The sequence below is a fragment of the Lobosporangium transversale genome, assembly GCF_002105155.1.
Source record: "Lobosporangium transversale strain NRRL 3116 chromosome Unknown BCR41scaffold_41, whole genome shotgun sequence".
Lineage (NCBI taxonomy): Eukaryota > Fungi > Mortierellomycota > Mortierellomycetes > Mortierellales > Mortierellaceae > Lobosporangium > Lobosporangium transversale.
In genome coordinates this window covers 1-25,293 of record NW_019029019.1, presented here as the reverse complement: position 1 = coordinate 25,293, position 25,293 = coordinate 1, and the positions used below count along the sequence as shown (strand labels likewise).

The 25,293-nt window shown below is 39.0% G+C and overlaps 6 protein-coding genes across 6 annotated transcripts; 5 read left to right on the top strand and 1 right to left on the bottom strand.

The window, feature by feature from the left end:
• Positions 1-1,286: 1,286 nt before the first annotated feature.
• Positions 1,287-3,154, bottom strand: BCR41DRAFT_360067 (hypothetical protein; the record flags this gene model as incomplete). Its single annotated transcript, XM_022025299.1, has 6 exons — positions 1,287-1,545; positions 1,628-1,773; positions 1,860-2,272; positions 2,360-2,446; positions 2,635-2,793; positions 2,997-3,154. 6 exons carry the CDS (start codon positions 3,152-3,154, stop codon positions 1,390-1,392), a joined length of 1,119 nt encoding a protein of 372 aa, XP_021877986.1. The 3' UTR covers positions 1,287-1,389.
• Positions 3,155-4,195: 1,041 nt separating this feature from the next.
• BCR41DRAFT_424752 (hypothetical protein) lies at positions 4,196-6,618 on the top strand (the record flags this gene model as incomplete). Its single annotated transcript, XM_022030485.1, has 4 exons — positions 4,196-4,322; positions 4,975-5,085; positions 5,186-5,557; positions 5,970-6,618. 4 exons carry the CDS (start codon positions 4,196-4,198, stop codon positions 6,125-6,127), a joined length of 768 nt encoding a protein of 255 aa, XP_021877985.1. The 3' UTR covers positions 6,128-6,618.
• BCR41DRAFT_159233 (hypothetical protein) lies at positions 6,012-6,886 on the top strand. Its single transcript, XM_022019643.1, has one exon. It carries the CDS (start codon positions 6,291-6,293, stop codon positions 6,750-6,752), a length of 462 nt encoding a protein of 153 aa, XP_021877984.1. The 5' UTR covers positions 6,012-6,290; the 3' UTR covers positions 6,753-6,886.
• A 1,362-nt stretch (positions 6,887-8,248) lies between these two features.
• BCR41DRAFT_360063 (hypothetical protein) lies at positions 8,249-9,017 on the top strand. The gene has a single exon (XM_022025298.1). It carries the CDS (start codon positions 8,375-8,377, stop codon positions 8,951-8,953), a length of 579 nt encoding a protein of 192 aa, XP_021877983.1. The 5' UTR covers positions 8,249-8,374; the 3' UTR covers positions 8,954-9,017.
• A 2,610-nt stretch (positions 9,018-11,627) lies between these two features.
• On the top strand, positions 11,628-12,625 carry BCR41DRAFT_388853 (hypothetical protein). The gene is made up of 2 exons (XM_022028049.1): positions 11,628-11,961; positions 12,132-12,625. The coding sequence occupies exons 1-2, from the start codon at positions 11,722-11,724 to the stop codon at positions 12,417-12,419; spliced, it is 528 nt and encodes a 175-aa protein (XP_021877982.1). The 5' UTR covers positions 11,628-11,721; the 3' UTR covers positions 12,420-12,625.
• Positions 12,626-21,399: 8,774 nt separating this feature from the next.
• BCR41DRAFT_159137 (hypothetical protein) lies at positions 21,400-24,660 on the top strand. Its single transcript, XM_022019642.1, has 4 exons — positions 21,400-22,015; positions 22,069-22,149; positions 22,262-22,536; positions 22,667-24,660. The coding sequence occupies exons 1-4, from the start codon at positions 21,856-21,858 to the stop codon at positions 24,479-24,481; spliced, it is 2,331 nt and encodes a 776-aa protein (XP_021877981.1). The 5' UTR covers positions 21,400-21,855; the 3' UTR covers positions 24,482-24,660.
• The last annotated feature ends 633 nt before the right edge of the window (positions 24,661-25,293 follow it).

Sequence of the window (25,293 nt, the reverse complement as noted above, 5' to 3'; positions counted from 1 at the left end):
AAAGCTATCCCGAGAAACACATTGTCTTGCCTGTCTTACTGCTTTGAGGAACTGCATTGTCAGGATTGTCAGGATTGTCAGGATTGTCAGGGTGGTCGGGATTGTCAGGATTGTTAGGATTATTAGGATTGCGATAGAAAAGGTAGACAGTATCGCAGCATTGCACCATGTTTATTAGATATTTCACACCGTCAAGCCATTTTTGATTACAACTCACAACAATTGACTGCGGATGAAAAAGAAAAAAAAAAAAAAAAAATTACATACCAAGTTGCCTATCCACTTCTCGTCTAACATTGGTGGCAAAAGAAATCAAAGCACTAAACTCAGGTCTAACCTTCCTGAATCTTCTTCACCATCATCGCTAAATGTTTAATTAGCATGCAATTGCCATTTGTTCACTCCTGTCTCATTGCATTGATTGTAGAAAAAGAAAATAGTCCTTTATGTATTTTTGTTTTTGTTTCATGAGGCTTTGGACCAAGAAGTGGATCCGCTGCAATAATGTTCTGTAAAGCTGAATGGACTTTATCGCTTCTTTCTTCACCTCTTGGTCTTACTTGGTCACTTCTCTTCCGCTTCTCTCAAACTTCTTTACCTGCCTCTCTTGGTCATCTCTCTCTTCACTTATTGCACGCCACCTCTGTATTTGAACTGGTAGTCTTTGGTCGATCTAATTGACCTTATCACTGCTACCGATGGTAGCCCCTCACTCAAAACTACTGTCCCTAAGAGCGCCTCTGTTGATGAATTTTGACAGCAATCCACCTGACTGAGGGCTGCTCTAGGCTTGAATGCCACTGATGATGCCGTCAGAATCTGTTTGGACTCCTCATGTTTGACTAAAGACGGAGATTGCTTGGCTATGGTTCCATGTTGCTCTAAAAGCTTCCTGCTGGTTTCACTCAATCCAGCCACATTTTGAATACAAGCGTTGCTCGCATTAAGAAAACGTCTGTCTGTGTGGCTTGACATGGCGCCAGTAATCCCACGTACTACGAACAAGTGTTACAGGAGCAATAAGGGAGGGTTCGATGGATAAGAAATCCATCCAAAGTGATAGCCCTAAATTAATAAGACTATAATGGCGTATGAACACTCAGTGCCAATTCTGTGGATAATCAGGGGCAAGTATGAACAAAAGGCGATAAAGAACAAAGTCAAATGCACAACCACGGAACTGCCAACAACTCTTGTATCTTAAGGGTATCTAACTGGATCGTGATAGCAATCTTTTCATGCATTTCGTGGCACCATCAAGGTCTCAGAGTCACGTTAATCCATGCGAGCAATCAGTTTATTTGATGACAAGTTGATATAACTACTGATACAAGACTCTAGTTCCTTCTTCATGCTGAAGACCTTGCGGTATTGATGCAGAGCCTCGACTTATATTGGTAATCTTCTGTTCTTCGTAGGCGAGATTTGAGCCTTCATAGAAGTGGTATGAATTTTCATGTTAAAATGTCCTTGTTCTTCCTTCACAGTAGACTCGATGGAATTGTCAAACTCGACACAGACATCCCAGTTGTCCTCCATAATAGTCTGTGCTGTAGGTCACAAAGTTCAGGATCAGAAACAATGTAACAAAGATAGTGTGAGTGAGAGCGGTAAACAATAAACATACCTTAATTGCAAGACAAATCTTCAAATGCACAAGTAACTTGGAAAGATATACATCTCGACGGACATGACACTTGTCCTGGAATACCTTCTGCACTAGATACTCGTTCCTGTCCAATATGCTGACGGTGTAGATCGAGATATCATAACCTGGAATAGAGTAGGCGCATCATCAAACTATATGTTAGTCGATGCCAAGCGCAAGATCCAAATGCAACAGTATCAAGATAACTTACCAAACACAATGACGCATACGATCTTGTAGCCCTTGGCAATTTCGAAGGAACCGGACGAATTGTAGTATCTTTCTAGTAAGGCATCCACGGCATTGCGCCATGTTTTTTCTTTGTCATCATGGTGTTTTGAATGGTTGGTACAGGAAGGGGGACTGATGTTCTCGAAAATTACGTCCACATAATCATCCCTTCCGATGAAGTACGCATCCACATTCGTACCTTTCGACGACTGTGTGCCTCTTGCGAGGGAACGGCGCCAAGCAGAAGGCCCAAAATGGGATTCATTGACGAAACCAGAGCTGATGAGACCTTGTACGCTGGTCTGAAGAGCGAAAAAATCAGGTGAGACCCAAAACGAGGTGTATGTGTTTTCGTCGACATTTGGGTTGAGTCCTGCACGTAGGAGTATCAGTCTATTGATGATGACGGTAAGAACAATAATCAATAACGTACTGCGCACATGTCGAATACGTTATAAATACCAAAGAACGGACCGTTACCTGTAGTAGAGCAGATCGTGAATCCAATCTTCTTGGAAACGTGTCGTTCTCATCTCAGCTATCGTCAGTTCAGTTGATGTCTTAATTCTTTGCCTTGAACCATTTGCTGGCATCGTCTTATAGACGTTGGTCAGCCTCACGTAGTAGGAAATTTTCGGAGATACCAACGTGTCTAAAAACAGCCTCAAGGCTATGAAAATATTGAGACGGAAGCCATGAGTTAGAGATTGTGCGGCAGTCGTATAAACTCAAGATCTAAAGAGGATCCCACTTACTCTTTTGCAAGAGGAATCTCCTCACAGTATCCCTGAACATTACGTGGTGGTGTTCTGGCTCCATCATTGACATCATGCTCTGGGGGTTGATGGCCACCATGCCTTGCAGTAATTGGAGCAATACCCGACTTTGACGTCCTGCTGTGTCTCAGTAGCACTCTGGTTGGTGGGAGAGACACGGATTAGCGCCCTTCAAATATCAAAACAAAAATTTGCCATTTGCCATTTTTAGGCGAACGCAATAGTCGAAATGTCACATTTTTTGTTTTGATATTTGAAGGGCACTATTGTTCCTATAATGAAAGATGTTTAATCAAGGACCTCACAGATCAGTGGGGGCCAAATACAGCACCTGCGCGTACTCTACCCCATTTTCCTTTTGTATCAATGAGCATGCTTCTGAGATAATTTTCGGTCGGTCCACAACAGCCACATCGCTTGCATCACCATGCTTATCTGTGGTCTCAGTACTGTCCAGACTCTCTTCAACGCCGGCATACTCGTCCCTTGACAAAGTCATATTGCTCCTCTCCTTGTTTGTGGTCTGTAAAGATCCAGTGGCGGCCCGCTTTCCCTTTAAATTTGATGACAAGGCCCACATAGACGGACTGGACAAGGCATCCTCCTCTACGAATGGATCAATATAGCTATTCTAGCAAATGCAGAAAGAATTCAGAGGGGCCGGCAATGACTCTAGAAAACTCTCACTCATTTTTTAGAACAATACACAACTTACCTTATTCTGGATGGTATGAGCAATCCGCAATGAGGTCGACGTGGTACCAGGAAATCCTAATCCCGAAGAAATAAACAATCAAAATGAGAAAATAATTGAAGAAGCCAAAGTGGAGGGTTTGGGCAAGGGAGAACACAACGTATCTCAATATAATATTGTGGCATACCCTTGATTTGTTACATGTACAAGTTGAAGTTAGTCTAAGTTTCCATAGACAGAAGAATGGCATTGCTCGAGCATATGAAAACTAAGATCCTTTTACTTACAAACTTGTGAAGGTGTGAAGGGAGAGTCGATCTCCCCAATAATTGCTTTCTCGAGCGCTTCGCGAGGCGAACGCGGAAACCCCTCACAGTTCTTGCTGCCATCCTGATGAGTTTAAACTTTCTAGGCCACATTTGAGATGCCATATGCGCAAGGCACTTCCCACCGTTTTTTTTTTTTTTTTTTTTCAAAACATTTTTTAGATCAGTATGGAGGCTGACTCGGCAACATACCTCAGCATAAAGAAACCAAGATGGAGCTAGAGAATAATAAAGATAGACGCTTGTTTATCTTTAATCTGGGTAGAAGAAGGTGAATTGGGAAATGCGCAGAGGGGCGGAGGCCTTTTAAAGATGGCCGTGGTAGCATCGCGATGACAAAGCTTGATAAATGGATTCTAATGATTTTTCTACTGATTGATTTTTATTGATTGATTTTTGCTGGCTTGTTTTTGCTTGGTTATTGCTAGTTGTTTTATACTGCTGATTGGTCATCCTTGGTATGCAAATCGGGAGGCCGGAACACCGACGTTGCTCCTATGCACCATAACTGTGGCTTCACATGGGTGGCAAGAATCCAATAGCTGGCTGTTTTCTTCTTGTAGGAACTGGACCTGGCCTGCATGAGTTGATGAAAGCTAAAGGGGCAAATTTGCTCGTTCCACGGTCGTTCTCTGTGTGGCTGCTGGGTATGTTTATAACTACACACACCCAAATCACTGGTCTCTTTTTTTTTCTCACTTTTTCTAAGCTTATCACCAACCTAGCGGTGCAGAGAGGATCTGTGCACGCACCAGGCTTGGCGGGTACTAGGACGACAAATTCTTTCTATAATATAATTGTCGTCCTAGCACCTGGCTAAATATCTATCGTGGCATGGCTCCCCTTTTCTTTACACGAAACTATTGGGAACCCCTCTTTCCTAAAAGATATGGCTGGCTTTGACGTCGCAATGATCAAGAAAATGGCATGGTCCAACTTTCTTTAACTTCATTTATGCACTCACTTGCTTTTTAGTCGCATCCCTTTCTTCTTCTTCTTCCTCTCTTCCTCTTTCCAAGCTTTCATTCATTATTTTTCCCTTCCTTTTTTTTGCCTTTCTCATTTTCTCACTTATCTTAATTAACAATGGTCACTACAAGAAACCTAGTACAAAAAAGAATGGCTTGAAATGATTCCACAAGGAGCCAAGCACAAAAAAAAAAAAAAAAAAAAAAAAACGACTACAAATAAGCCTGAGGATACCTCCACACTCAATAAACGAAAAAGAGAAAACCAACAACCACAACGAACAAAGCGCCATCTCACTGCTGCTGATTCTGAACTGCGTCGTTGAGTCAGAAATCGTGTCGAACGAGGCTCTCACACCCGCGCCAAAGAAGCTTGGGGACATATTTAATTCTGAACTTCCAGAGGAAACTATCCATGCTTTTGTCAAGCCACCACAGCAAGGTATGGTTGCAATTGAGTTTTTTTATTTGTTATTGGAGAGATGTGTCTCGGCTACGCTATTTAACCGAGGGCGACCTTGGATATCATCTCAAAAAAAGAGGCCGAGATCAGCTAATGGAGGCAATTAATGCGGCAGGACTTACCCAAAAGGGTTTAATAAACGGCGCCCCACGTCTCCGTGCCCTTATGAGTAAAGAGCTGGTTTCAATACTTAAAAATGTTGGCATCATGGTGAGAGAGGAAGACCACTACTATTCAATACCCCAAATGGCCACCTCTCTCCAAAACGCATCATTTCAAGAAATCGACGTGATATCCAGCCCTTTGGGGATAAGATTTCCTATGCTCAAGATGCCAGATTTGTACGTAAGATCAGCTTTCAAAGAACTCTACGATGAGAACATCAAGAAGTTTGGTGTAGACAGAGATATAAAGGCCGAAGACCCCCAAATGGTTCTCACAAGGACAGTCGGTATAGGAAAATCATCCTTTCTCGTATACTTTGCCATCCGAATGCTTGCCATTAGCAGTGAGGAAGACCAGTGCTCCTATTCGATTCGAACAAATCGAATTCGAATGGCTTCGAATAAGCCCTATCCTGGATCGATTCGAATAGTTCGAGTGATCCGAATGACGCGAATGGTTTGAATGGTTTGAGTATCGAATGGTTTGAGTATCGAATGGTTCGAATTTAGATATCTATTCGAAAACGAATCGAATTCGATAGCAGTGAAATTCGATTCGAATGGTTCGAATAGGAGTACCTGGAAGACCCACGTATTATTATCATCCAGCAAAAGGAAGACCCAATGTGCTATGCTTTCGGTGGGATCATAGAGGATTTCAAACCTCTTTCCTGTGGCTACCTAATACTTGATTCCTAGTCAACAGCCCACCAGCACCAAGGCTCTTGACTGCCAGGACTATCTTTTCAGTGTCTCCAAAAACTTTTAATTCTGACAACAATCTGTATCAAGAAATCGAGGAGGAAGTCCCATGGAAATACTACATGGCACCGTGGGATCTAGATGAGCTGAAATAATGCAGAGACAAGGTTGAAACCTTTCATAAGGTCCCGGAAGATCTTATGGAACTCCTGTATGAGATGATTGGTGGACTCCCCAGAGGATCGTTGTAAAAATGAAGCGAGAGCAAAAGCAGAAAGCAGTGCACTTGAGCGCGTTAATGAAGCCCTTGACAAGCTCATGAACCCATTGAAGATACTTCAAAACTTTGAACAAAATAAGGGTTCACTATATTACATCAGCTGTCTTCTTCACCATTATCCGACAGAAGATAATCGCTGCTTTAAGGCTAGGAACTTTGATGACAATACTGAAATAACCATCGATATCGAAGCTAGCCTGAAGGTTGAATGGTTCAATACTCTTGGGTGTTACAAGGACAAGAAACAAGGGTCGCTATGGATCCCAAATAGTAAGACCTTTGCCTGTGTGGAAATGTTAATTGCTCCGAACTATCACCTTCAAGTTACGACGAACAAGGATCATCAATACCGTAAATTAGACAAATGGACAATCCCAGTATTTATAAATAGAACTCATCTAGACTTCTTCTTGTCTTACTTTACTTTTTACATGCTTTTGAACGCAGAGTATTTACATTGGGAGCTAGTATGGCATCATTGCTCTATAAATGTCACTTAGCTCCGTGGGATTATATTTGCTATAGCTTTGACCGATTTGGTTGGCCTTGGATTCGTTGATGTTGCCGTTAGATAGTTTAGCCAGATTCTAGAAACGACAATTTGAAAGAGTATGTCATCCTAGCGCCCGCCAAGCTTGGTGTGTACGCTCGCTGGAGAATGGACGCAGGGTGGGTTGAGGAAAGGCAGAGTTTAGGCAATAAGCAAGAACTCTATCTCAGCAAGCACAAGGCGCGAATCCAAGTCCCCATAAATCGAGCAGCGCCCGATTAATGAAGCAGCATCCGAGATTTTCGAGCAGCATTGAGAGTGGTCCATTTAGAGTGTGAGGTGAGGCGACCTGTTGGGCCATCTTGAATCTCAATCCGCAAATACATCAATGTATTAATACGGGAGGTGTCAACGAAAATATGAGGTCTCTTGAAGTTTGGTCGAAAAGTGTGAGAGTAGTGAAATGAGGAATGGAGGGATGAAAACTGAATGGCAAACAATTTATGTCCACAATCATCCATCCATCCATCAACATCTTTTTCTTCATTCTCATTCGTTCCTGACATTACTAATCCACATGATCTTACTCGACCAATTAACATTTTGCGAATTGCAGTGGTGACTTGAAGCGTCACGATCTCCAACCAATCATCAATGTCTCTTCCTGCATGTGGTCTAAAAAAAAAAAAAAAAAAAAAAAAAAGAGAAGAGAGAGGGAGAAATAATGGTCTCTAAGCAATCAGCATTTTTTTTTTTCTTTTTCAGCACAGCCTCATATGCTCTGTACCTGAACCACGAACTCATGCTTCGTTCTCCTCGAGGAGGGAGAGAGTTGTTGCTTATTGCATATCTGATCACACGTACAAATGTACACGTACAAAAGGATAATATAATTTACATTGGGATATCAATTTTATATGTAGAAAATGAATGAATAAATACTCGGACAATGTGGTGCTGCGATCCACATTCAGTTCTCGCAGCACTACACATACACACACACACAAAAAAACATGTTCTCCTCCAATACAAACACCATTACTTCTGGCCAGTCCGTCCGCATGATACCGTCCAAGAATAATGAACGAAAGGATGATTATGTTCTGACCGATCTTGAACAAGACATGAATATTGATGACTTGCTTGAAGAAGAGCAGGTCATCCCCAGCAGTCCTCTCAGCGACGAAGAACTGCTCCTGCAACTCCTCGCCGAACACAAGGCCCTGGTGTTAAGAAAGAGAGCCATTGCCAGTCAGTTGGCACGCTCCGCCGACCCTTTAGCGCCCAGCAACAATAAGCAAGTTCTGGAAAAAAAAAAAAAAAAAAAAAAAAAAAACCCAAGCTGAGCTCGACGCTGTTTCGTACAAGATTTCATTGTTGCAAGATACTGAGAGGGAGGTGTTGGCACTCTATGCAACTCCATCCAAAACAACCCACAGTTCTGGCAGCAATGAGGTCACCCTCAAGGTCACGGATGACATGCCGCGTTTCTATGAAGACTCAAATGCCCGTACGTTTCTTGATCGACTAAAAAACTATCTTTCCGCGCTACTAGGCAAAGATCGATTTGAGAAGCTGTGCAGTCGATACCTCCAGCTCCTTATAGTGAGCGAACATCATAAAGAATTATTCATGCGCGAAATGAAGAAGCACGAGGCACACGAGCTCACCTGGGAAAAATGTGAAATACTGTTCCTGAGTACTTCGCTCAATGAGCAAGAACGCACCACTGAGATGAAACAGATGCTGGAGACAGGACGGAAAAGAACGGAGACCTTCCAGCAATTCGCCATAAGATTTTCAAAAGAGGTAAGGGTTTATGGCATTAAGGATGACAATGAGATGGTACTTGGTTTACTCACATCCGCGATAGACTCGGAGACACACAACGTAATGGTGAGTCGTCTCTACACCCTCAAAGGAAGGATGGTGAAGAAGTTCATCTCCATCAGGGACTTTGTTAAGATTCTTAGCGATCTAAGCGGTCCCACTTCTGCTCTCCGAGCACAAAAGGAGCAGAAGTCTCCACAGGACTCTACCACTGTAGGGCCTCTTAGAAGCAAGAATAATCGTAATAACCGATTTTCTGCTTATAAAAAATCCTCGATCAAAGAATCGACACGGTCTGCTCCTGACTCTTACCAGTGCAGTCGCTGTGGGGTGAACAACACCCATAAAAGGAACAACGTATTTGTAATTGGGATCATTTAATCTATCCAAATAAATTAACGACATGTGTGTCCTCATCGTCCATTACGTTTCGTTCCTCTTTTTTTTTTTTTCTTTTGTCTTCAATATGTACATGTAGACTAAATGGTTCATTCTTTTCTCTTTGTCCGTGTAGACTATATACATGTACTGCATGTTGTTGTTGTTGTTTTTTTTTTTTTTTTGTTGTTTGTTTGTTGTTGCCCATTATCGCAATTGATGTCAATGTATTGGAGTCAACTAATTATGCGTTATCATGCATATCGATGAAAGATATTCCTCCCCCCTTCTCCTCTCCTCTCCATTGTCGTGTGAACAGTATTGTATGTATCTAAACTCCCTTTTCAACACAGTTGCGTGATATCGCCTTGATCTAAACCATGTTTTTTTGATAAAGAAAAAAAAGAAAGAAAGTGAGGAGGCCTTTTTTCTTTTTCTTTTTCTTTTTCTTTTTCTTTTGAACGAATGATGATTATTGTACATGTAAACAAAAAAAAAAAAAAAAAAAAAAAAATGAAATTCTCAGAAATCGGTCGCAAGGGATTTGAAAGATTGGCTCACGATAATAAAGATAATGAAGTTAAAAGAAAAAAAAAAAAAAAACAAATCAACAACATAAACATGCGGATTGATATTGTCATGCAGTGATGATGTGATCATTGATGGTTTGATGGTACGATAAGAGAGTAAAGTAAGAGGTCATAGGAAAGTAAAGTAAAGGCGCAAGCAAGAAAGCTGGTCAGAAGGGAAAAAAAAAAAAAAAAAAAAAAGATAAAAAAGAGCATGAGGACCCTGTTATGCTGGACTAATGTTTGTCCACGGAACAGAGGGCTTTGCTTTGTCCAACATTTGCTTTGTACCCTCTACTTGCTCACACAAAAAGGCGCAGAGAGAGGGAGAGAAAGAGAGAAATGCTCCACGGACAATGCAGACAAGTGAATATGAATTTGTCAGACATCAAGAAGTGGCTGAGAAAGAGAAAGAGAAAGAGAAAGAGAAGGAGAAGGAGAGAGAGAGAGAGAAAGGAATGAAAAGACTTGAAGAAGGCACAGGTGGAGTGATGATAGAGGACAAAGCAGAATCAGAGGTCGCGTCGTACTGCATACTTATCTAGAGCTCATTTTATTGTGTTGTGCAGCTCCTTTCTTATATAGTTCAATCCTTTGAAGCGCGGAGGACATCTCGTACCAGGTGGTGGTCAGCCTATCTCTAGGGAGCTTTTTCTCTTTTTCTTTTTCTTTTTTTTTTTCTTTTTTTTTTTTTCCTTCCGTATCGATGAAGACCAAGAAAAAAAAAAAAAAAAAAAAAAAAAAACTTTTGTCCTTGTAGCGATGGTTCCTGTTTTGCATGGGGAACAGGTCGAGGTAACACTTGCATCCACAACAGTTGAATTTGCTATTGAATAGTGCTTGTACAAATATATACATACAGCATTGCATAACATTAACCTTAAAAGACAAGAGATGAAGGCCCGCTGGACACTTCCAAAAATATTCACAGGCGTACAATTTGAGAACTCAGTCCTTCTTCTTTTGGACCATCCAAGCATGTGGATTGCCACGGACCGCACTAGACCTTTAGCCCCCTCCTCCCCTTTCAGGTGAAAACTGACAGAATTACATACAGTCTAGTCCTCTTTTCTTTCTCTCCTTCTACTTGAAGAGGCTAGATCACAACGTCTTGGGAAAAAAAAAAAAAAAAATCTGATAAGATGCTGGCACAGGATTGCCAGAATCTGATAAGTTTGACTCGGGTCAGGTTGTCATCATCTTTTGACTAAAGAGACAAAAGGTACACACATATTTGTATACTGCACATGTATATATTACAGAGGGTAACCAGATCTAGTCTCTTTTTATTTACTCCGCCAATACACACGACAAGATAGTAAAGCCAAAAAAAAAAAAAAGAAAAACTCACGCACATACATCCAAAATGATACTAAACTCAGCAAAACTTTTCTTGAAAGTATTCCATCTAGTCTGTTGGACCTTTTTTTTTTCTTTCATCTGATAGATAGATGCTTCCTTTTCCTTCTTACTCAGCGTCATTTACTCTGCATCACAGACTAAAACAAGGCGTTTCTCAAACAGTCCAGTCCTGGCCAACAATGCCACGCGGATTAAGAAAAAAAAAAAAAAAAAAAAAAAAAAAGACCATTGGGGTCGAATCTAGCACCTTTTCATTCAAGATGCACTGATCTTTCGGTGCTGCATGTCTGCATATACATATACAGTATATATATTTATTTACACTTTGGTGCATAATTGAAGACTTTTCTCCATAACAGCTCTTTTTTTTTTAAAAAAAAAAAAAAAAAAAAAAAAAATTATATAATTAATAAAGCTATCCAAGGGATCTTCAAAAGAAAAGAGAGAAAAAGAGAGATGGAAAGTACATGTATACATGAATATATACATTTGCCCTTTTTTTTTCTTGTTGCATTTGGACCGATTAGTTACGAGTTTAAATGGACCGATCTTTTTGCTCAGAGATGAGCACTGAGCAAAAAAGTTTCTCCTTTCCGCTTCTCTCCGTCATTTCCCTTCCTCCCCCCTAGAATGCTTTATCAGATCGAAATTTCAAATTTAAAAAAAACGCGCGATTGGGAAAAACCAAACGTGTCACGTTTCAATTTTTTTTTTTCTTTATTGCAGATGGGACATGTACACTGTTAGTGTGAGTAACTGCATGATGTGCACAGTTCACATTCACACCCTCACCTGCTCATCACCATTGCTAGAATCTAATTCAAAAAAAAAAAAAACAAAATGTCGCAAGCAACTAGACAAGAAGCTGAACCCCTTCTGCAGCCACAACAGGGACATGATGTAAACCATGCTGCTCCTACTGCAACTATTGTGAATATTCATGATCAAGATGGTCCTAGAGTCACCCCTGGTACTGCTACCCATGCTCCCAAGCCGAGGGACGAGCGTCTACAGCACCATCGTGCCATGGTCCGTTATCGATTCAGTGCCAACTGGTGGATAGAATGGATTATTATCTTTGTAAGAAGAATCTCAAAAGGAAAGAAAAAGTTATAAAGGCATTTTTACTTTATTGCGCTCATTAATCCTAATTCCCCTTCACTTTTTTTTTTTTTTCCTCTTTCTTCCTCTTCCTCTTCTTCTTCTTCTTCTTCTTCTTCTTCTTCTTCTTCCCACGTCTCAATATTTAGATCGTGTTTTCAGTTACAGGGTCATCTACCATGTTGGTTGTTAAGCCTTTGATGAAGGCATTAGGACTGACAGGATCCTTAGGCCAAGGACCATGGTCGTTCAGAATTGCCTATGTTGTCCTTACACTGCCACTGTACAGCTGCATGCTCCTTCTTATATCATCGATCGTATGCAGAAGACCCTATTTCGAGAACCTGCTCATTAGAATGTGGAGTCGATTAATACCATCGTGCATATGGAACAAATGTGTGCCTGAAGACGCGAGAACAGAGCAAGATCAAGCCTAGAGACCACGACTAGGGCGGATTAAAAAAAATAAAAAATAAAAACATTTGATACGCGTATTACTTTCTTACTATAATTCCTATAGTGCTAGAATAAATACTAGACCACAATCTTTGAAAACGTGGTTATCTTCATTGACAAATAAGGGAGCTCTTATCTCTTCTTAGGGTCAAAGAGACGAATTACGCCAAAAAAAAACAGATTTCGGTCTTCTTTGGGACAGAGTAAACATTACCATGTCCTTATCTTGTTTAGGTTGTTTAGGTTGTTTAAGTTGATTAGGTTGTTAAAGTGGTTTTTTTTTTCTTTTTCGAAAAAGGAAAGATGAGTCCGATGCAGATGCTGGAAAAGGCGTTCCTAAACCTTCTCCCCCTTTCCCCGAAAGGTACAGTAGACTGAAGTTCGACTCAATCTAGATGCGCCATCTCCATTAGCATAAAGAAAGTCTCTAAACATTTTCTATACACAGAGTATAACACAAACACTATTGTAAAAAAAATCCTTTTCAATATGTATTTCATCTCCGAGGCCAACATCAACAACACCTGCATGCTGCATTGTTGTTATTTGTACTCATGCCACACACACACATCCGTGTACGTTTTTTTTTTTTTTTTTTTTTTTTTTTCTCGAAAAATGAGCCGTGGACATTTTAGCTCCTTACGCATTTATATTTTATTGTTATATATATATACTATACATCTGTAATACATATTGGACTCTACTTCTTGGTTACAGCCGGTTATTGTAATACACCAGTATACAAATATAAATGCAATTCATCTACTCATACTATATACTCATAAAGTATACTCATTGCTGCTGTACAATGACGCTTCCGATCGTTTTTTTTTTTTTTTTTTTTTTTTGCAATATAGACCAATAGTAAGGAAAAGAAAAAAAAAAAAAAAAAAAAAAAAAAAAAAGTCATCTCGGATTTCCGAATCCAAAAAAGGACCATTAAAAAAAAAAAAAAAAAAAAAAACATGGGCATAGCACCTGCATCATTGTTTTTCCATCTCATTATTCGCGCATGTCGCGAATGCACCGGGCGTCGAGAGCCAAGAGTCAAGAGCCATATTAGTTCATCATTTTCCGAACAAGATGTATATATAACATAATATATTATATATATAATATGTTTTCTATTAGTAATGACCAACTGGCCTTAATAATAATAAGTATATATATACTAGCCAAGGATTTCTTTGTTGTCAACAACAATAAAGAAAAATGGCGCGATGCGGGTAGCACAGTTATTTAGCACCAATGGATGCCATCCATGTATTATATACATTATCAGATGAAAGGAATGAAGCAGCAATGCATCCACTCTGCATCTTCTTCTAATACCTTTCCTTTCTCTTCTTTTCTTTCTTCTTTCTTTCTTTCTTTCTTTCATTCTTTTTTTTGCTCTATGAGGCGTGGGATATTCATTATAGTTCAATGCAAGCTGAGTTGGAGGATTCCTTTCAACTCGTCGGACGAAAAAAAGAAAGCAAAATAGCGGGCAAAAGATAGGTCTGGAAACTAAAACAGTGAAGGATAAAATATTTTTTATTACTATTATTATTATTATTCAGTTCCTTTACAAAGGTATAGATTAATATATAACTACAGAGAAATGAAATATCAGATGAGAAATATCAGATGGGAAATATCAGATGAGAAATATCAGATGAGAAATATCAGATGAGAAATATCAGATGAAGATGCATTCGGCTTTGTGGGTACAGAAAACAAAAAAGAAAAAGCAGAGGATGTGAAGAAACAAAAAAAAAAAAAAAAAAAAAAAAAAAGAGCTCAGTTCGGAGATGGTGCTACTTTTTTGGCAAGGCCAAAAAAAAAAAAAAAAAGTCATCCAGTAAACTCATGCATGTGGTTTTTTTTTTTTTTTTACATGTACGAATAAATACCACAACCGTCTAGGTCATGATCTGATATGTACCATGTTTGGAAAGCATGATGTCTAAAAAAGAAAAAAGGCATGGACATGGAAAAAACAAAAAAAAAAGATGCGCATGTACAGGATAGGTACTTTAGTCGCAGTACAAGTTACAAGTTCTCAATACAACAACAATAAACAATATATACATTTATATACATTTGAATACTTTTTATTGAATATATATATTGTGTATACCAAAGAGATATCAGATTTGAGTTTATTGCCATTAACGCAATTAAGAGTCAAGGAAAGGAGCAGATCCCTAGGAGAATGCATTATCCTTGTATGCTATGCAGGTGTATAGTCGTTTGTGTAGAAATTAAAAAAAAAGAAACGAATTATTTCGGCAGGGAATTTTAGCTAGAAGAAAAGAAAGAATCATATAGTACGCGTCTGCATTTATTTTCTTTTCCTCTATATTCTCCAACGTAACAACTTTGCAATCGAAGCAATAGGAAGGACAAGAAGAAAGCAATAGAGCACTATAATGCAATGATGACTACAAAGTACATGATACACCAACATCCTTAATTCTCTCTGCCAATTACACTTCAATTTATCATACGACCTGCGCCGTTAACCTGGAAAGACAAAAGACACAGCTGAAAAAAAAAAAAAAAAGATAATAATAACAATAAAAAAAACAACAACAACAACAAAGGAGACAGACAATTGACAAATCAAACGTAATATGTAATCCATATGATCATCATGAACAAAAAGCATCCGACCCATAGGAAACAAGGGTTAAGGCGCAGAAGATAACCTTGATCGTTCATCTTTTGACACGAACGAATGTTTGCGTATAATGTAATATACAACTATACAGACATACAGACATACATTCCTTTTACGTCTTTTATTTTGTATCATGCATAGAAACAGCCAGAACAAAAAAAAAAAAAAAAGAAGAAAGAGAAAGAGAGAGAGAGAGAGAGACACAGATTGATAATATATTTACGCACATATTCGCACATCGATGCAGAATAGCATGTAATCAAGTACTACAGAACATCCAAAGTAAAAGCTGCTGAACGCAGCGCCATAAAATGGACGCCAGGGCTCACAAAGCTAATTCTCCTCTTCCTCCTCTCTCTCTCTCTCTCTCCTTTGTTCTCGTTTTTCTTTTTTTTTTTTTTTTTTTTTTTCTTTTTGTTTTTTGTCCCACCGTCTCATCGATATCAATGAGCTGATAATGGGCTGCACATGCATGAATGAAATGTCATCAAAAGAAATCGCGACGCGTCATTGGCGAACTAATCCATCCTTATCCGATTATCCACAACTCTTTTTTTTTTTTTTTTTTTTTTTTTTTTTCTTGTTATTACTATTCTCCTTTTTACACATACACATACACCCCAAAAACCTTTTTTTTATTTGCTCCCTTCATTCCACGGACATGGGGATTTTTTTTTTTTTTTTTTTTTTTTTTTTTTCTAAAGAGGACCCTTATTGAATTAGAACACAGTTTTGTCATCTTGCGTAAAAAAAAAATAAAAAAAAAGTAAGGCCATAAACACGAGGTAAAAAAAAAAAAAAAAAGCAATAGCGCGGCGTGATCGATAACTTTATGATCGATTGACAATGGTCTACTCGCTCATTGTCCTGTTCTAGAATCTTAGAGTGCATACTCGATTCATTCTTTGGCTTTTTTTTTTTTTTTTTTTTTTTTTTCTCCCTTTCTTCCTTTCCTTTCTCCCTTCCTTTTTTTTTAAAAAAAATAAATTGTCGATCCGTGCCACAAGTAACAAAGACGTTCTATGCAATTGCAATTGGTAAAGCAAAAGGAGCATAGAATGGCTCTAGATCATTATTACATGTTTTTCTTTTTTTTTCTTTTTGGACAATGTTTGTCATAGATAACTCGACTCAAGTCAGCTGTCTCCAAAAAACACGTCTTTGTTGGAGAAATTGCATATCTGCTTATTATTATATATTATCATTGTTATTATACATTATTATATATTAGTATATATATATAGTTCAAACATTGTTATCGACTTTTTGATCAGTTTATGGATAACCACTTACGAGGAGTGTAAACATCCTATATCTTAGTTTTATATCCTTAATACCAAATATTAAATGCCACATAAAAAAAAAAAAGAAGCCAATCTAGGCCTGTGAAGGACAAGGCATGACTATGGAGCATACATATATAGATAAAATAGATAACATGTAGTATATATTTGTATATACTATGCTATGTTATTCAAGTTCTCTTTTTTTTTTGCTTTTGCATTTGCATTTGTTTTGTTTTCTACACATCTACGCTTTTACTACGACAGAGTGATCTCTCTCTCTCTTGGACCAATCCTATGTCGGATGAAAATAAAAAATAAAAAAAACGTGATCATAGCCTACGAAGGCCCTAGAAAGTCTCAAGTTTACGGATTTCTAGAGCAACTAGAGTCGCGTCTTGTTTATGTGCTATATGCAACATTAGTCGATTTATAATACATATAAAAAGTATCGACTTTTTCTTTTTCTTTTTTTTTTTTTTTTTTTAAATTGCATGATCTATCAGTTTTATTCTTTTCGATAGATTCGGGTCTCTCTATCCTTCCAAAGTGTAATTTTTAAAGTATATATTATATATATTCAATAAAAGAACAAGATACAGGTTTACACGTCTACCAAAATCTATTATCTTTTACATATTATATATATATATACACTATCAACTGTCCTTTCGCGTCTATATAATACATTGCCTAGAGAGATGGATGTGTAACTATAGAACACATCTTTTTTTTTTTTTCTTTTTTCTTTTTTCCTCATTCCGAGTTACGAGTTACGAGTTACGAATAAATAAAAGTTGACCAAAGTCAGATCCTGCGTCCGAACCAACGATCTCATCAACTAAATAGCAAGTACATATATAATTACACCAATGTCCTTGTGGTCCGATCTATTTCTTTTTCATTTTTATATATATATATTTTTTATTTTTTATTTTTTATTTTTATTTTACATTATAAAATAGAACAGTAAAATGTTCATCTACATTACGTGTAAAGAAAAAAGAAAAAAAAAAAAAAAAAAAAAAAAAGGGCGGGGGAAAGGGGAGATGTTCGTGTATAATATACATGACATTATACAGTATATATATACATGTACATGAGCTGCATAGAGTCGGTCTATGCTGTGCTACCATGCATCTGTACCCTGCAGCCTCCAACTGTGGGATTCCGAGATTTGAAGGGGAAAGAAGATCCCTTATTAGAACAGAATAGATACAAAATAGGAAATAGAAAAAAACACGTTCTAGGCTTCTGTCAAAACAAAAAAAACAAAAAAAAAAAAAAAAAAAAAAAAGATGGAATAATAGTAGATTTCCTTTGTGTTCGCAATATCCCTTTGTACATGTACGTGTATAGGTAATATGCGACTAGCTTAAACAGTTTAAGAAAGTTGCGATCATTTGTTTTGTTTTTCTTGTTTTCTTGTTTTCTTCCAAGAATTCAAAAACATAGATGGAAGGGAAAGAGAAGAAAAAAAAAAAAAAAAAAAAAAAAAAAAAAAAAAAGTATGGGCTGAATATCTCTCCTCCTCTAATCGTATACGGAAAAAAAAGTACTTTTTAAGAAAAAGATGCGATATGGACTTGTGTGTAGGACCGTTCAGAAACTCAGATATGCTGTGCGAATAACAAAAAAAAAAACACGCACACACACACACACACACATACACACTCGTTAAATAAAAGAAAACTTGGTTTGCTATATATCTTTGCTATCTTCTATTAACGATGCAAAGACTAAAAAAAAAATTAATGCATAAAGGATGGGGAAAAGAGGGATCCGTTTCATAGATGCTCTATACAATGTATCAGATGGAGAGAGATGGGACCTATACTAGACAGAGACCTTTTGAGTGCAGTTCATCTAAAACGGACGTATCCACAACCTTGCATTATTAACATCATCACCATTAACATCATCATTGCATTTACACCTCCGCCTTGTTCTAACCTTTTCTTTCTCTCCGCTCAACCTTGAGAAAATTTATACATGTATAAAATAATAATAATAATAATAATTTAATGTTAAAGCTCGCTAGGGCTTGCCTTATCTTTTCGGATCGCTTGTCGTTTCGCTTCGATCTGTTTTCACTACCTAAAACCATAAAGGTATATATCTCAGCCAGAGCAAAAGAAGAAGAAGGAAGTGATGACAGCACAAACAATGAAAAAAAAAAAAATAAAGAACTTGCATTAGGTTGGAGGCTAGGCTTTTTTTTTTTTTTTTTTTTTTTCGCAGATGCGGCTCTGCCGTTTTTTTTTTTTTTCTTTTTTTTTTTATCAGATCAGAAAAAAACTTTTCTTTGTTTCTTTATTTCTTTATTTCAGAGAGCAACAAGAAGATGCTCGAGAACTATCGAGTCCAAAGAAGTAGAGAAAAGAAAAAAGAAAAAAAAAAAAAAAAAGAGCGATCGGGGAAAACAATGGCTCTCTTTAACCCAATGGCAGCCCGACCATGAATTAAAAAAAGGTTTACCTTTTATCCCTTATCAGATTTTTTTTTTTTTTTTTTCTATCTGAAAGAAAATTTTTTATCAACCAAAAGGAGGAGGAGAGGGGACTGATTGACCGGGTCGCCTGTGAATGTTTTCGATTTCCGCATAGGGAGCAGGTACCCGAAAAAGGGTTCCACGCGCCAATTGTGACTAAATACGTAAAAAAAAAAAAAAAAAAAAAAAAAAATCCAAAGCCAGGCCAGACCGCCCGATCCATGCTTAAACGAACCTTTTTTTTTTTTTTTTTTTTTTCTGATCGGTCGGGTGTAAAGGCTAGACTAGGCTAGGCTAGGTTAGGGATATGACTGAACTATTTTATTTTTTAAAAGTCAGTGCGTTTTATTTAACCTAGACGCTCAATCCAAGTAAAAAGAAAGAGAGAAATGTAAGAGGAGTGAAAGAGTGAGCGATTTGTACATAAAAGTGTATATGCTTGTCTTTATTACTCTTTTGTCCTACGAAAATGAAAAAAGAGATGATTCAAAGTCCACTACTCTGGTGTGTACCTTATTATTTATTTATTTATTTTTTTTCCTTCTTGCCCCGGGGTCATTAAAAAAAGATGTGTGTGTGTATACATGTGTCCCGTTGAGGGAAATAAAAAAAAAAATGAGCATTGGGGGTATGTGTGTCCATGTTTGTTTCCATCTGATAACACAAAAAGGTCGAATTTGGAAAGGCCATTCAGGATCTGATATTACTCATTCTCTCATCTCATTGGATCAGTTTCAAAAGATTTTTTTTTTCTCTTCGCTTTAACACGCGCAAAAAAAATTTTTATTTTTTATTTTGACCATTGAAAAAAGAAAAAGCATTGTCCACAGGCACATCAATACCCGTGTCTGTCAATGCTCATCCCATATTTGTCATTTAGAGACACACTCCAGAACCACATATGTAATCTTTTTTTTTTTTTTTTTTTATTTTTTATTTTTTCTTATTTCTTACTTTACATGAACAGTAAACTGAATTAGAAGTCAGTCACTCTCTGTTCTCTGTCCCCTTACCCCTACATGTGCATTCCCACCTTCAATCCTTCCTTACTACCTCATCATTGGCCCATTAGCTATCCTATCATAACGTATGGATTTGATAATGAACTTTGTAAAGTCAACTCAATGAACTTTAGATGATGCAACCGGACTCTTTTAGCTACCAGCCAGGGGAGGAGGGCGGACAAAAAAGATGAAAACTAAAAAGAGAGCGGGTGGTTAAGGGCAGACAGTAGGGGATTGGAGTAAAGTAAAAGTGAAAAGATTTCATCGAGAGAATAAGAAAAAAAAAAAAAAAAAAAAAAAAAACTGAGCCTGGGCCCTTCGGGTCACGGACACCTCCGGACACGATCAAGCGATTGAGAACACTCGAGCCAAAAAGAGAGAAACGATATATATATATATATATATATATTTTATATTTTAAGGACTTTTTAATAAATATAAGTAAATGCAAATGTATAAATGTATATATTCTGTCTATCTAAAATGTAAATGTAAATGTAAATGTAAATGTAAATGTAAATGTAAATGTAAATGTAAATGTAAATGTAAATGTAAATGTAAATGCAGAATAAAATGTCAATTCAATTGAATGTTGAATGTGAACCTTAATTTATATCATTGCACATCGTGGCATCAATAAAAAAGAAATCAGCATCAACATCCATCGATGTAAACACATCTATATATCAGCACTCATTCAATTGCATTCTAATGCCCCTATATACAATATATATATATACAATATAAACAGTTACAGTTATATATATATATAAAACAGTTCACTCAGACCACTCTTTTGTGATGTTTACATTCATATTATACACTTACATGTATCTAATATTATAATTGTTATATAGTTGCAAGGCAAGGATCAATGATCTCTATTAACTCTCTCTTTCGCATGCATACTGCTCTTAATCTCAGGGTGAGATGCGTAATTCAGTCCTTACAACTCAATAATTCAAAAAGCTATTCATCAGATTACAGTAGATTACTCATTACTCACGCGCACTTGCATACAATCTGTCCCTCCATTCCTCTTTCGTCACTCCATTCATTTATCTTTCAATTAGACATTCACTACTCTCTCTCTCTTTACTCTCTTGGGAAAGCAACTGTCGTTGATAGGAAAATATATAATACATATATTATATTATATATATACATATATATACTAATCAGTACGCACAATCAATTGAAAAAAAACCATGTCCATGGTCTGTGAATCATCATTCAATACTCAATTCAATTGGACCCTCGCTCTCCCTTCAATCTCATGATGCTCCATCCATCCCCATCTGTTTTCCTTCTTTGTTTTGGTCCCTGTTGCTTCTGTCGTCGCTGTCATTCGCGTTGCTGAGTATCTCGGGGTTTTCGGTCTCCTCCTTGCTCGATCCTGTTATGTTGATACGGATTATCGGGTATGGCCCAGCCCTTACCTTGTCCACCCTCATAAACTCGATCCATCTTGCAATGATCTGATATAAAAGGCCTCCGTTTCTTGACCATCCCCCCCCCCCCCCCCCTCCTCCTCCATCCTTCATTCCAGCTCATCACTCAACATTGGCTCTTGAAGACTAAAGTCTCTTCTGACCATTTACCCTCTATCATTCATCTCCTCTCCTCTACCTTTCATCATCCTTCGTCCACTCTCGTCATATACGCATAATCTCTTTTACTTTTCTATATCTCTCTCTTTTTTACTTTTCCTTTCTGTCTCGGCCAGTGTTGACCTTTTTTAGTCTCCTCTAATTACAGCCGTCGTTTCTCTTTTCTTCATTACCCTATCGGCGCCGATATAGTCTCCTTTCCACACCATGGCGTTCACATTCAAGCGTCCCCATCTCCTCAACCCCTTCTTTATCTTCATCCTCATCTGTATCCTAATCCCAATTGGCTACAACTTTGTTGATTATGAATTGACATGGCACACCAAGATCGGTCCCAATTACTTTTATAACCAACGTGATTACTATGTACTTGGTCTTTGCATTGCTCCTTCAGTTTTGGGCCATTTCGCCACCATCTGGGGTCACTACTACCGCGCCGAGCGTGAATTCCAACACAGTATCGCCAAAGTTACTGCCCCTGCCTCTGTCAACCAAAAGATCTCCCTTTGGGAGCGTCATATCTGGTGGGGCTACACTGTCAAGTACTGGATCATGGTCCTTGTTGTTGTGCTCCTGAATTTAACCTTCTTCATCGTCCCAATGGTCTATGGCACCGGAAACATGGTTGCACGCTTTGGAGTGGTTAGCGGTGTTGGTCGTAAGTTTTTTTTTTTTTTTTTTTTTTTTCCCCCTCTTGTGAACCCTTTTCCCATGCATTTAAAGCCCTTCCTTTTTTACTCACATTCCTTCTCACTTGTCATATTGAACAGGTATGATTGGTAATGCCAGTGGCTATACTATCGTTGCATGCTGCGGCATGATCTTGTTCTTGGTCCTCCGTCGCTCTATGCTTCATGCCATTGGCTTCACCTACTCAGAAATCATCCCTCTTCACAGATGGTTGGGTGCTGCCATCGTTGGCTGGAGCACCATCCACGCAATCGGATACATCACTTACCTTGGTAACGAGGGCAAACTCCAGAGTGACATCAACTTTTATGATCGCAATCGCGGTACTATGAATATGATGGGTGTGTTCGCCTATGTAAGTCTACTTCCCCCTTTTTGATCACCCACCCCTGGTTTACTCAGCCACTCCAAATTACTGCCCACATATTAATCTTTTTTTTTTTTTTTTTTTTCATCAATTCTTTTTGTAATACTATATCATAAAGGGCGCTGTCTGTTTTCTTGGTCTTGGCGCAATCCCCCAGGTCCGTAGACGCTGCTACTTGCTTTTCTTGAGCTCGCATCGTTTCATGACCGCTGTTTTCTTTGTCGGCATGGTGACCCACTACCCCAGCCCCATGCTCTGGTACTACCTCTTGCCCACCATCGTCCTCTTTTTGGTCGATCGCTTCGTCCCCAAGATGATGATGGCCCGCACTGTCGAGCCCGAGGCCACTTGCTCCCTCAATGCTGATGCTGATATCATTCGCTTGACCTTCACTTCACCCGAACCCATGAAACCCTACTACCCTGGCGATTACATTGCAGTTCAGATCCCCCAGATCGGAACTCTTTACCATCCCTTCACCATCGCCTCATACTGGCCTGAGGACCCTTACTCCATGACTTTGTTCATCCGTACCTTCGAAGACTCGAAACTCAGCTGGACCCACGCACTTGCTCGTCTCTGTGGTAATGAGGATAAGCGTATCCGCGTCAGGGCGAATGTCGACGGTGTCTTTGGTGACCGCCGCCATGACTACCTCAAGTCTGAGACTATGATCATCTTTGTTGCTGGTGCTGCCATCACAACCTTTATGGCCTTGATCAAAGCCATCGCTGCCCAGATCGCTGCTTCAAATGAACCTCTCCGCACCCAACTTCACTTGATTTGCACATTCCGTACCCGCAGTGAGCTCCACGCCTATGGTTCGTTCTTGCATCAGATCACACGTGACCCTCGCTTCACTTCCTGGTTGCATGTTGAGATCTATGTCTCCCGTCCTGATAAGCCCAAGACCCTGATGGGTGCACACGCACATGTGATCAAGAATGATATCCAAGTCACTCTCAAGAATAAGAGACCCGAGAAGAAGAAGAAGCGCTTCGCAAGCCTTAAGCGTACCGGTACCATATTGAAGCGTGCTCTTTCCGGTCGCACGATTGTGGCCGAGAACGAAAGGGAGAAGGAAAAGTCTCCTGTTCCTGAATCTGCTCTGACTGCTGTCTCATCCGACGAATCAGGTGCCAGCAGCACTGACTCTTCTGTCCGTCGATCCGGCTCAGTCCACACCGTTGTTAATCTTGAGGTCATTACTGAGGAACCCGAACCAACCAAGGCTTCTGGCTCCAGCTCTGAAAAGGCTCAGTTGGCTGCTGCCGAGAAGGCTGCTGAGGCTGATGAGCCTATTGCTACTTCCCCTACCCGTGCCATGACTTACCACGACCAACCCCTTCCTACGTTCCAGGCCCGCAACTCTGTCTCTGTTGCGACCAAGTGGGCGAAGCTCGATCTTGCTGTCACTGCCTTTATCATCCTTGTCCCTCTGGCTGGTTGGTGCATCGCCCGTACTGTTGCCTGGGAGGGTCCTTCGAACTGGTGCCCAACCACCAAGCTTCGTGGAACCTATGTTAGTGCCAACTGCCGCTGGACCTATGCCTTGATCCCTGGTACGATCCAGATCGTTGTGGCCTCCATCATTGGTTACTTGGCTGTCTGGTCCGCCCGTGTCATGCTCAGCCGCCGTGGTAAGGATGTTGAGAAGGGCTTGCCATACCCTGACTTTGCTACTGAAGACGAACGCTTGGCCACTGAGGACGGTAACTGGGATGAGGGTGATGTCGTCTACTCCCGTGGCCGCCTTGATGTCAAGAAGGTCATCCAGGGCTTCGTCGATGCCGGTGTTGGTTCCAAGGCCAAGGGTCAGGGCTTGGTCTCTGTCTTTGGAGGTGGTCCTGATGGCTTCGTCGATATGATTGAGAAGCAAGTCAAGAAAGCCGACTGGTCCGCAGACTTCCACCGTGAGACCTGGGCTCCTTAAAGCAATTCCCATTTTTTTTTTTTTTTTTTTTTTTTTGCAAAAAAAAAAAAAAAAAAAAAAGAAGAGTAATTCGGTCTCTATTGTATATATACATGTAGTTACATAGTTTTTAGCATTCATTATCCATTGTAAGTAATAAACATGAATGTGTTTACATATTCAAAATAAGAAAAACCGATACAACTTATTTAAAAACTGATTTTTGCATTGCTAAAAAAAAAAAAAAATAAAAAAAATAAAAATAAAAAAAAAAAAACTATCGATAGTTGACAACCTTAACATGTCCATACAATAAAAAAAAAAAAAAAAAAAAACAAAGACAATTTTCATCGACTTTTTCATTCCAGAAATAAAAGAAACTATATACAAAGAGGATAGATAGGTCGATAAAACTATATTATACAGAACAGAGCACTAAAGAATAAATAAAAAATAAACAATACTATTTTTTTTTTTTTTTTTTTTTTTTTTTCGTTTCCTTAATCCCTCGAGACCAAGTTGCCAAACATGGGCATGGACCGAAGCAACAGCGACTCAATCTCACTCATGTTGGTAGATCCAATACCAGCACTAGGAGCCGTTGCAGCCCTTGCACTTTCACTGCCAACTCCAGAAAAGAATCCAGATCCTTCTGTAGAGGCTGAAGAAGAAGCGGAAGAGGGCAAGAGCGATGCTAACGAGAATGAGCTTGGCAAAGAAAAGAATGAGGAGGAAGGTGATGCTGAAGTAGGGATCTCACGGTTGGAAGTGGACGAGGATCCTGTTGTCCTGTTGTCCTGTTCCATACCACTGGTTTTCACACCCAGGCCGTT